The sequence below is a fragment of the Camelina sativa genome, chromosome 20 (genome assembly GCF_030686135.1).
Source record: "Camelina sativa cultivar CO46 ecotype springtype chromosome 20, ASM3068613v1".
Taxonomy (NCBI): Eukaryota; Viridiplantae; Streptophyta; class Magnoliopsida; order Brassicales; family Brassicaceae; genus Camelina; species Camelina sativa.
This window is the reverse complement of record NC_141899.1, coordinates 27,708,836-27,720,149: the sequence shown is the minus strand read 5'-3', so window position 1 is coordinate 27,720,149 and position 11,314 is coordinate 27,708,836. Positions and strand designations below refer to the sequence as shown.

General features: G+C 41.3%; 1 protein-coding gene across 1 annotated transcript; it reads right to left on the bottom strand.

Annotated features, from left to right (window-relative positions):
• Positions 1 to 2,449: 2,449 nt before the first annotated feature.
• LOC147919466 (uncharacterized) lies at positions 2,450 to 11,180 on the bottom strand. The gene is made up of 7 exons (XM_087503977.1): positions 11,156 to 11,180; positions 4,717 to 5,804; positions 3,994 to 4,316; positions 3,611 to 3,900; positions 3,063 to 3,355; positions 2,920 to 2,973; positions 2,450 to 2,734 (listed from the first exon to the last, which is right to left on the bottom strand). The coding sequence occupies exons 1-7, from the start codon at positions 11,178 to 11,180 to the stop codon at positions 2,450 to 2,452; spliced, it is 2,358 nt and encodes a 785-aa protein (XP_087360103.1).
• Between the last annotated feature and the right edge of the window lie 134 nt (positions 11,181 to 11,314).

Here is an 11,314-nt window from a genome sequence, read left to right as displayed (position 1 = left end):
TCATTGGCATTCGTCGTTCGTTCTAGCGCTACTTCCAAGTCTGTCGCATAGATGGAACCGTGGAGTGTCTCGAAATGTTAATCGACGAAGGACTCTTTGTCTCGAAGTGGAGATGGGATTGATTGCTAGAGGAGCGCTCTCGTCACGAGGCATCATTTGCTATAGTGGAGATTCCTGATCTCAAGGAAGGCGACCTTGAATTTATCGGCCGAAGACCCTTTGAAGACCACGCGGAGATTGGAGTATCAACGTGTTGCGTCGTTACATCAATCAGCTGGAAAGCAAGAGTCACTACTTCTGCGAGAGCAATCGTGCTGAAGGGATTTACTCGTATCTTGACGAGTCGTGCCGCTATTGGCAGGTAACTTTCAGTGAGTTGGAGTTTGACGAACCTTCCAATGCCGATCTGGGAATTGAATGATGGGCTTGTCGCATGTAATACTCGCCCCGTCGAGTTTTATCTTTTTTTTTTTATGTGCCATAATGGGGTCGGCTCCCGTATTGAACTATTGTCGAGCTAAGGGTCGACATCCTTTGTCAATTAATTGGAGCTTCTCCTTTTTTTTATAATGTCGTCGTTTAACCGTTCAGGTACAACGCGCGATGGTTGGTTTATCCTTATTACGAGTAGCGACTTGGTTTTTTTTATAAAATCAGGTGCGACCTATGACGATCCGCTTACTCCTGTTATGCAAGTTGCGACTCAGCTAATTTTTCTATCAAATCAGGTGCGACCTGTGATGATCGGCTTATCCCTATTATGCGAGTTGCGACTCGGCTTAGATAATACATCAGAACGTCAAGTCGTTATGGGGCCAGGATAACGATTTATAAGTGGTTCGTGAAATCGTTCGTAAATGATAGCGACTTAAACTTGATATGATAAAAGAAAAGGAAATTATATTACTGACAGTTGTGTCCCATTAGACGGGACTGCCTACGTACCCTCCGATCATGAGGGATCAAGTCGCTCGTAGTTCACATTACATGATTGTTCGAAATTGAAAAGAGGGAGCTAAACGTAGCCGAGCTCGTTTCTTTTTTTTTTTTTTTAGTAGTAGTAACACTTTAGATGCATGGACTTCCAAGATCTGGGTACCGGCTTGCCGCTCATTGTTAAAAGCTTATACACACTAGGGTGGACGACCTTGGACACCTGATATGGACCTTCCCAATTAGCCCCCATTTTTCCTGCTTTTGGCTTGGCGGTGTTTTCGAAGACCTTCCGGAGGACGAGGTCCCCTTCGTCAAAGTGTCGATTGTGGACCTTCTTGTTGTAGTACTTGGCCACGGCGAGCTGGTAATTCTGAATTCGCAGAAGTGCCTTATCGCGTTCTTCTTCCAACTCGTCATGTCTGTCTAGAAGCATTTGACTGTTGAATGCGATATCTTGGACGAGTATTGTTCGTCGAAGGCTTGTACTGCTGAACTCGGCAGGCGCCATTGCTTTCATCCCATAGATCAAGGAGAATGGAGTTTGGTTGGTGGCTTGTCGCGGGGTCGTACGGTATGAACAAAGTACGTCGTCGAGCTCGTCGGCCCAAGCACCTTTCTTGGCGTCTAACCTTTTCTTCAGGCTGTCGAGTATGGTTTTATTCGTTGCTTCGGCCTGCCCTTTTTCTTGTGGATACCTTGGCGTTGAATTCCTTAACTTGATTCTCCATTTTGCACAGAAGTCTTCAAATTGTAGGGAGATGAATTGCGAGCCGTTGTCGGTGACTATTTCATATGAAAGGCCGTGACGGCAGATGATGTATTTCCATACGAAGAGTTGGACGTCTTTGGCTTTGATGTTGGGGTAGGATTCAGCTTCGACCCACTTGGTAAAATAGTCGGTGAGGACGAGGATGTAGCGTTTTGTCTGGAGGCGGGTAGCGGGCCGATAATGTCCATCGCCCAACGCATTAAAAGGGTACGGAGCTATGATGGCTCGTAGCAGCTCGGTCGGCTGATGAATAATAGGGGCGTGTCGTTGGTATTTCTCGCATTTGGCGATAAACCTCTCACAGTCGGACATCATCGTCGGCCAGTAATGGCCGTGCTTTTTAATTTGTAGTGCTAAGGCTCGGCCTCCTGAATGGTTACCTCCGGCTCCCTCGTGAGTTTCCATCATGACCCGTTCTGTATCGTCTCCGTGTAAACACAGCAAGAGGGCGCCTGATGCGGTCCATCGGAGTAAATATTCCTTCATTAAGGTATAGTGGGCGGCCTTCATCTTCAGTCGTCGTTTGGCCCATTTATCTGTTGGCACATCGTCGTCGGCGAGATTTGCGTGAATCTCGACTCGCCAGTCTGTTTTGTCGTCGTCCGAAGGAGGCTTGAACTGCCTTCGCGAAGTTGCCGTTTGTCAGGTGGTCCTGATTCTGTTAGGCTGGTGAAGGGCAAGGCATGTCCCAGCTCGCGTTTCTTCTATGCTTGGCGTGTTGATGCTTTCCACAGGGATAATCCGTCAAAGGTCTGGGTCCGATGTTGAAGCGAGTGCTGCTAAGGCATCGGCCAGAGCATTGTTCCCTCTGGGGATCTTAATGAGTTCGAACTCGTCGAAACGCTTGGATAGGATCCTGACGACGTCGAGGTATGCAGCCATTGGCTCGCTCTTTGTATCGTATTTGCCGCTAAACTGATTGGCGACGAGTTGTGAGTCGCAGAAAGCTTGGATTCGCTTGATTTGCATTCCACTGGTGAGCTTGAGTCCGACGATAAGTGCCTCATACTCGGCGACATTTTTGGTCGCCTGGAACCAAAGACGGAAAGACTTTCCAAGATTTCTCCGATTGGAGAAGTTAATCGGATTCCTACGCCGGAACCAAGGTATGAGGATGCACCGTCGACATGTAGGGTCCACTGGCCGTCCGATGGATCAGTGGGTATTGGCTCGGCTTTGCCCAATAGTAGTTTAATTAAAAAATCGGCCAATACTTGGGCTCGCTGAGCTCGATCGTCCACTTCGTCAATCGGCCGGACTGATTCGGACTGTGCAATATGGATCATAGGGGCTGGTTGGACAGGATGGCGATGATGTGTGACTGAAAATATGGTTGGATTTTTCTTGCCGATGTTACGACTGCCAGGGCGACCTTCTCGACTGTTGGGTAACGAGTTTCTGCATCATCAAGTGACTTTCTCACATAGAAAATAAGTCGCTGCTCTCCTCGGTCGTCCTTTACGAGCACTCCGCTGACCGCCGACTCGGAGACCGTGATGTAAAGGAGCAAGACCTCGCCGAACTCTGGCTTGGCGAGAATCGGGGGCGTCAATAAGTAACTCTTCAATTTACTGAATGCGTCGTGGCAGGCTTCGTTCCATTCGAACTTCCCTTTGGTCTTGAGGAGTTGGTAAAATGGCAGGCACTTATCTGTTGATTTGGATATAAAGCGATTTAGAGCGGCAATTCATCCAGTTAGCCGCTGCACCTCTCTAGCATTCCTTGGTGATGGTAGGTCGATGATCGCCTTGATTTGCTTTGGATTTGCTTCAATGCCTCGCCGAGTTACAAGGTAGCCGAGAAACTCCCCCGATTTGACTGCAAAGGTGCACTTGGCTGGGTTTAATTTCATCCCATACTTGTTTAGAGTATCGAAGCACTGTCGGAGATGGGTGATATGGTCACCCGCGCGCTGTGACTTGACAAGCATGTCGTCTATGTATACCTCCATGGTCCTGCCGAGTTGCTCAGCAAACATCTTGTTGACTAGTCGTTGGTAAGTTGCTCCCGCGTTCTTTAAGCCGAAGGGCAGGACCTTATAACAATATAATCCCTTATCTGTAATGAACGACATCTTTTCCTGGTCGTCCTTGTGCATTAAGATTTGATTGTACCCCGAGAAAGCGTCCATAAAAGTCGATAGCTCGTTGCCTGTGGTTGCTTCGACGAGTTGATCGATCCGTGGTAGTGGGAAGCTGTCCTTTGGGTAGGCCTTGTTAAGGTTGGTAAAATCCACGCAGTCTCGCCATTTCCCGTTCTTCTTTTTGATGACTACCGGGTTAGCTTACCACACGGGGTACTTTACTTCTACAATGGACCCGACGCCGAGGAGCTTTTCGACTTCGTCATTTACTGCTTGCGATCTTTCGGGGCCTCGCTTGCACCGTTTCTGTTTGACTGGCTTATGCGTAGGATCAACGTTGAGCTCGTGAGTTGTAACAGTCGGGTCGATTCCTTTCATGTCGGTCATAGTCCATGCGAACGTCGAGATGTTTGTTTTGAGGAAAAGGATTAGCTCGTTGCGCATGGCTGGAGTTTTCTCCGTTCCGATATTCACGAATTGTTTCTTATCATTCTCGTCAAGGTTCACTTCTTCTGTTGCAGCGACGCCCTGTTGGATTGGAGTCGGCTTTCAGTCAGTCGGTGACGAGCTGTCGTCGCTGATCCGCTGCTTTGGTTGCTATAACTTCTTTTTCGTGCGAATCTTGTGTTCAATCAGAAAGCAGGCCCTCACACTCTGCTGGTTTCCGTGCAGTGTATACACACCTTTTGGGGTTGAGAATTTGATGCACTGATGGTACGTCGATGGGACATCGTTCAGCTTATGAAGCCATGGGGTTCCAAGGTTGATGTTATAGATAGTCGGTTTGTCGATGACGGCGAATCGGATATCTAGCCATTCCCCCCCCCCCCACGAAGATCGGCGGATCAATGGTGCCGACTGACATGATATGATCTTCGTCGAAACCTATTAAAGAATGGCACTCCGGCTTGATGTCACCCTCACTGACCTCCATTTGCGCCAGGACATTCCTGAAAATCACATTTACCGAGCTTCCGGTGTCGACCAGGATTCTCGTAACTTTGCTTTCGCCGATCAGGAGTTCGACGACCAAATGGTCATTGTGTGGCAGATCCAAACCTTCTAGATCGCTATTGTTGAAGGATATCGGCGTGTTTTCGGAGTTGATCTTTGATGGCCAGAATTTCTTCATTTCGGCTTTCTTGGTATACTCCTTTATCGATCTGACCGAGTCGTTGCACCCTGCTAGCCCGCCCATAATCATGTTTATTCGTCGTATTGTTGGGGTACGTCGGTCGGGCTGATGATCTGTGCGCGGTCGTTTTTCATGATTGACATCGTTTGGGACTTCCATCTCGTCCTCACTTTGGTCGGCGAGTGTCTTGGAATCTTTTACAAATTTTCGGGCGATATTTTTGGCTCGCTTGGCATCGTTTTTTCCGGGTCGGGCTGTCTTACTTCTGTCAGACTCGACAACTATTGCCCCCTTTTTGTACCGCTCCATCAGGATATTTTTGAGGTAGCGACACTCTTCGGTTGCGTGGGTGGTACTTTGATGGAAATCGCAATATTGAGTCGCACTATTTTCACCTCCTTCCTTCCGGATGTACTTGTTCTCGCCGATCGAGAAGGTCCGACGAGTTCGATCTTGGTTCCGAGTAAAGTGCTGCCATGGCTCGACATGCTCGACTTTTGCAGCTACGACTGTTGGTTGTTTGGTCGCGATGTTTGTCTTCGCGGCGTGCTTCTTAGCGTTGACAACCTTCTCTTCTTCAACCTCGATATGCTTTGCAGCTCGACACAGAGCATCGGCTATGGTTTCCACATGTGTCAAGGACAGCTCTTCCTTTAATCGAGACTCATACCAAAGTGCATTTTTGAGTGCGACGATAGCTGCGGCATCTGGAATTGAGACGTTGACGACGACTTCTTCGAAACTTCCAATAAAGGATCGAAGTGATTTGTTACGTTCCTGAGTTAGGGCGTATAGGTCGGCGTGGGAGTTCTTATTTTCCATCAGAACGGAGAATTGCTTCAAGAACTCGGTTATCAGGTCCTTGATATTATCAATCGATCCTGATGGGAGTCGTGAAAACCAACTTAGAGCAGTTCCTTTTAAGTGCTCGGCGAAGACTTGACTTGCTCCAGCATCATACTCTTCCTTTTATGTGTGTGCTTTTTCTTTCTTGGGTTAAAGAATTTTCAGAGGGTTGGATTCAAAATCTAAATTCTAACAGAGACATGTGCTACATAGAAATCCACATTCAAATTTTCTTTCGAATGAAGTAGTAGTCGATGGTGATGTGTTGTTTTCCATGAGTGTAAAACTGAGTTTTAGATGAACTTGATCTCATGGGCCAGGTATTTGAGACAGATATTATAGTGCCCAATATAACTCGAGGAGTATGACCACCTAACACTTTAGCCCTTACGACTTGGTAATGTAAAGCACATCATTAGGCATTAGTTGCCCTAGAGATTGACTGGTTACACAACCACAATACTTTGAACCGGCTTTTTTTATTACTCTATGAACATGATTTAGGCCATGTAATCCTCCAAGTCACACCGAAATTCAAACTACCCTTGAGAGAACTAGACTCTACATCTTTATAAAAAAATTTAAGTACTTCCATGGGAACTCCGAATTCAAAAGCTGGGAACTCCGAATTCAAAAGCTAGTAACTCTTCCCTTGCATGTGACTTGAAAAGAAATAAGATCAGACAGTTGCCTTGGAACATTCGAGATGAGAAAATCATGTAAAAGACTGTTGCCAATCCTGCAAAAACAAGGACTTTGATTCAGTGAGGACTCTACAACCAGAACAGACCTTGTGTATACAACCTCTAATCTCATATCAGTATGAACTTGTCAACCAGCTACCGAATAAAACAAGATGAGTCCTTATATTTTGATTAGTATTTCACCATGTTGCTCAGAAAAAAAAAAACGGAATGGTGACAGAAAAAAAAAACAAGATTGGTTAATATGATGCATTATTAATTTATTTCATCATTAGCAATTTACATCTTAGTGTTTTTTTTTAATGTTATTAAGAATTTTTATCTCATTTTATAATTTATTGCACATCATCTGGATTGAAATTATTTATTTTATATTTATAATATATAGATAATGATGTATAAAATTAAAAGTTATATATAACTAATGAGCGATTGATCTAAGTTGATCCGGTGATCCGCTGACCCGGAAGATAATCGGAGTTGCAGCCCAAATCGGTTTTAAAAATAGTATTGCTTTTTTTTTTGTTTTTGGACAAATAAAAATAGTATTGCTTTAAAACCATTTTTCTCTGCCAAAAAGAAATAACATTTTACTCAAAATTGTCCACCAAAATACTTTTTTTTTTTTGTATAAGATCCCACAGAAAAGTTGTCCGACACATTTCAATTGCTTACGTAGTGAACATATACCCAAAGACCAACAAAATTCAAAAATTAATAAAATAATAATAATTGCAATGTTTGAAAGTCTTTCAATGCATCATTACCGTCACTCCACATAACAAAGATGCCTCTGAAACTGGTAGACGACCACAGAATTAAACAAGATACAACAAACGTCACAAACCAAAACCAAAACGATATTGTAATTTTCTGTTGAATTCGATAATGAAAATGAGATGTGTAATTACGACTTTGAGATAAAGACATGTTTGTAGTAAGAGAGAGCATTAATGAGTATTTTACAAGAAAATGAGTAAATGGAATATTGTTTATTCTTGTGTAGGAGCTGACAGTAAAAGGACCAGAAAAGGCAGTTTTAGAATGAAAGAGTCAAAAAACAAGGAATGTTAAGACAGAAGCATTTTAGTTTATCTTTTCCATTTTCATGAAACTGTTGTTGTACCTTGCGCTTTGTGGTCCATTCTTTGTTTCTTCGTTATATTTATTACAAATAACGTTGAACACTTTAACCCAAATATTAATTGGTAAGAAAACAGTTTTATTCAGAGACATTTATGAGTAGTTAACTGATGGTGACCTTATCACTATGGTCTATGGGGTACAATGTTGTTAAAGTATGGGGTACCATGTTGTTGTTGTAATTTACAAACAAGGCACAACAGCAAAAATAAATCTGTCTATTTGAGAACGTAAAATCCTTTTGCTACATTTCTAAAACTTACAAAACTAGTAAAATTCGGGTAAAAGATACAAATGTCTTCGCTTTGTGATGTTTCCATCTCATAATTAAGATTTTTCTGAGTTTCTTATTGATAACATAAGTTTTTGGTACTTTTGACATGTGTTTATTGAATATCTTATGTTTTTAACTCAATGTTTTTTATAGCGACATCTAACCAAATCGCAGGCTAATGTGTACTGATGTGTATAGCTAGTGTTGCAATAAATTGAATACGATAGAGATTGTAACAGATCTAATTAATTCGTGTTGTAATAAGATGAATTTGCATGAAAACAATCCGAAGTACTCAATTATATGGAAATATACTAGATCACATAGATCACATCACCATGTTTTGCCTCCAACAAGATATAATAGAGTCTCTCGATTCCACTACCAATGACTATATGTCCACTCAAGTTCTTCCATAGTTTTATTTACCAAAAAAAACAAAAGGAAAAAAAAATAGTCAAGAAGCATGAAAAATAGACTACGTACCTAACATGCATATAACTTAGGCTACCGCAAAATAAGATTGTAATATGCTTCGAAGAGCGAGAAAATGACTCATACTAATTATAAACGTAATTTAGACTAGAACCGAAAACATAATCTCATATGACGTTAGGGAATTAGCCTTGTTTGTGCTAGCCAGTTAGCACAAGAGGTTTCGGTCTGAGAAGTTATAACATGAGAATTCATAATTTCTTTTAAAAGGTTCTCGCTTGGTCGAGAATAAATAAAATCACCGTGAGTTTGGTACTTTGTTCTGCTACTATATATACAGTTGCCCCCTCTACTGGCACCTATGCTCATGCATAATGCATAAACTTAGAGATAAACTATAATTAACTACATAGGTGAGGTTTCTTCATGTAAAGGATATATTGTAAGCTAGCAATGACGACCATACAATCTCAAGGGGCATCCAAGATAAGTGTATCAAATTGTAATGTGAGATTCTAGTCATAACCGTTTCGTGGTCATTATTTTTACCTCATCTCAAGCATACGTGTGAATAAATCCATGATATATTTATGTTGCATCAGATGTCCGAGTTACCTCAATCCTTAGAAAGTGGCACAGTGCTCCAAGATCCTTGTGACAAAATCAATTTGCAAAGTCATCGAGTATATCCTGGGTTATTACCATATTATTCCATATAACATTTGAGACGAGTTTAAGATTCAAAAGTAATTTATTCTACAAGCTCTATAGTGTAAAAAAGAATTAAGATGCACAGCACATATGAACGAACAGTAATTTTGAATGTGATATTTAGCTCACTTAAAATAAATAAAAATAATAAACAAATGATTAAGTAAACAAATAACCTACACAAATTGGCAAAACAAAGGAAGTATTTTAGAAAAAAGGTTAAAAACAAATCATTCCAGTTACGTATTGTAGACAATGTGCCCGTACATTTCTCCAATGCACTAATTAAAACAATTTCTTATAAAATTGCAAAAGAAACAACAAAATTAAAATGCAATTAAGAGGAGCTCGAGCTAGCTGTGACAAGACAAACACATGGAATATGGAATAAAGAACAAATGCGAGAGAGGAGAGAGATATCTTGACCGGATATTACACACAACCTTTTCGATACATCCAAGTAGATCAAAAAGGAATTATTCGATTAGTACCAATTTCAATTGTTAATTATAATTTATTGTCACTTGTATTTGCTATTTTGATTTTTATATATAAGAGGTTAGAATTTATCACATTTCCCAAAGAATCTAGAGCGCATTAGGCGCTGACCCTTGCTTCTTAATCTAATTTAATAATATGACTCTTAATAGCTAAAAAAGAGTTAGGCTTTTTCCTTTTCTTTTAGATCTTTTCATATCAGTCTTATGTCTAGTAAAACCAAGTTTCCTTTTATTTTTTATTTACAGGACTAGACAACCAATAATGCAAATGCATCGTATAAGAGATAGATAAGAGGCTTTGTATCATTTTCTTATAATACTTTCCTTAATAGACCGTATTTTGTTGTAACGTTGGATCCAACAAGAAAACATCACGAAATCCTACGATATTTCTTACTAAAATTATTGGCTTTTTGTTAAGATATATCCGTTGATCAGCTAAAGTTCTAAGATATCGTAGACAAAATAGATTATATATAATATAATTTAAGAATTCAAATGTGGTAGCTAAACTGACTAGACTGATACATTAGTTAAGCCGATTTGATATCAAGTTAGTTAGAAAATGAGTTGTTGGGGTATGGAAAATGCTATAGTTAGACTGTTAGAGAGAATAGCTAAAGTTGATCTATTCGATCAACGATTTATCGGACAATATATCTTTTGAAAAAGTATCGGAGCATATGTTTGATAGAAGGATCCGGCAATTACAATGTTAATCTATATAGAGTGCGTGTGGGATACACAAGAAGCATATGTAGATGTCGGAAAATGGAATTAACTAAGCAACCAAGAATTATAAACAAATGTCACGTGAGAGGGGAGGCCATGTTGGCGCCGAGGAATGTGGGGCTCGACAGCTTCCTCCGAACAAAATATAAAACGTCAAACACATTAATACCATAGGTTATAGATGTATGTAACAATGCATTTTAAACTTATAGTAAAATATATAAGAAGATTAATGAATAGAAAATTAACGTGGAGGGAATAATGGGGCTCTCATGCAGCATCTACGTGCCACGACAAAATGCTACCCGGTGAATATGTAGAAACTGACTTTCTACAATGAATTTGTTTGAAGGGGGAAACAAATTCAGTAGCACTATCTCTCTAAGAACTCGGATCAAAGTAAACAAGCAAGGAGGAATTGAAATCTCTTGGAAAACAAGTTAGGGTTTTGCTCAATAATAAAGAGGAATTAGGATTTTTGTATTAATTGCTGGATGATCTTACAATGAGAGGATTGTCCTCTATTTATAGGTTTTCGAAGATCTACTAAATATATTTACTTCCCTAATTATGGCCGATCTGATTAGGAAAGTCCTTCCTTTCTTGCTAGGTCAGCCGCAGGGCGAATTGAGACGTCGGTCCGTCACCTCGACACTGGGCTTCTCGGTACTATTAGGCCTTCAGAGATGAAGTCCAAATCAAGGTCGAGCTCCCGGTTTAGATAACCGGTTCCTTTAATCAGGTTTAGATCGGTATGTTGGGGGTGCTAATTCCCGCACCAACAATTAGTCCCCCCTCAGTTTGGTACATTCAGAAGTTAATTCGAATGACCAGACTTCAAGAGAAAATATCCGATTTAATCCATAAAGGAATCCGAATCTAATTACCTGGATCGTCGCGCCGCTTCGCCATCCATTGGTTGAATGACACACGTCCGATACGTCGCATCCATCAACTTGGAAGCCGAAACGTCGCATAGGCTAAGTAGGCAATTATGTCTCCGCGTACGGTTGCCGCCCACTCTGTGCTATAAATACTCGACCCCC

What these genes read in the sequence shown, in the direction of transcription:
- LOC147919466 (XM_087503977.1), bottom strand. Translation starts at nt 11,180, where the DNA reads ATGGCGAAGCGGCGCGACGATCCAG. An exon ending in GAAGTAAAGTACCCCGTGTG is followed by an intron (nt 3,901 to 3,993) that starts GTAAGCTAACCC and finishes CCCAAAGGACAG; the next exon opens with CTTCCCACTACCACGGATCG. An exon ending in AGAAGGTCGCCCTGGCAGTC is followed by an intron (nt 2,974 to 3,062) that starts GTAACATCGGCA and finishes CATATTGCACAG; the next exon opens with TCCGAATCAGTCCGGCCGAT.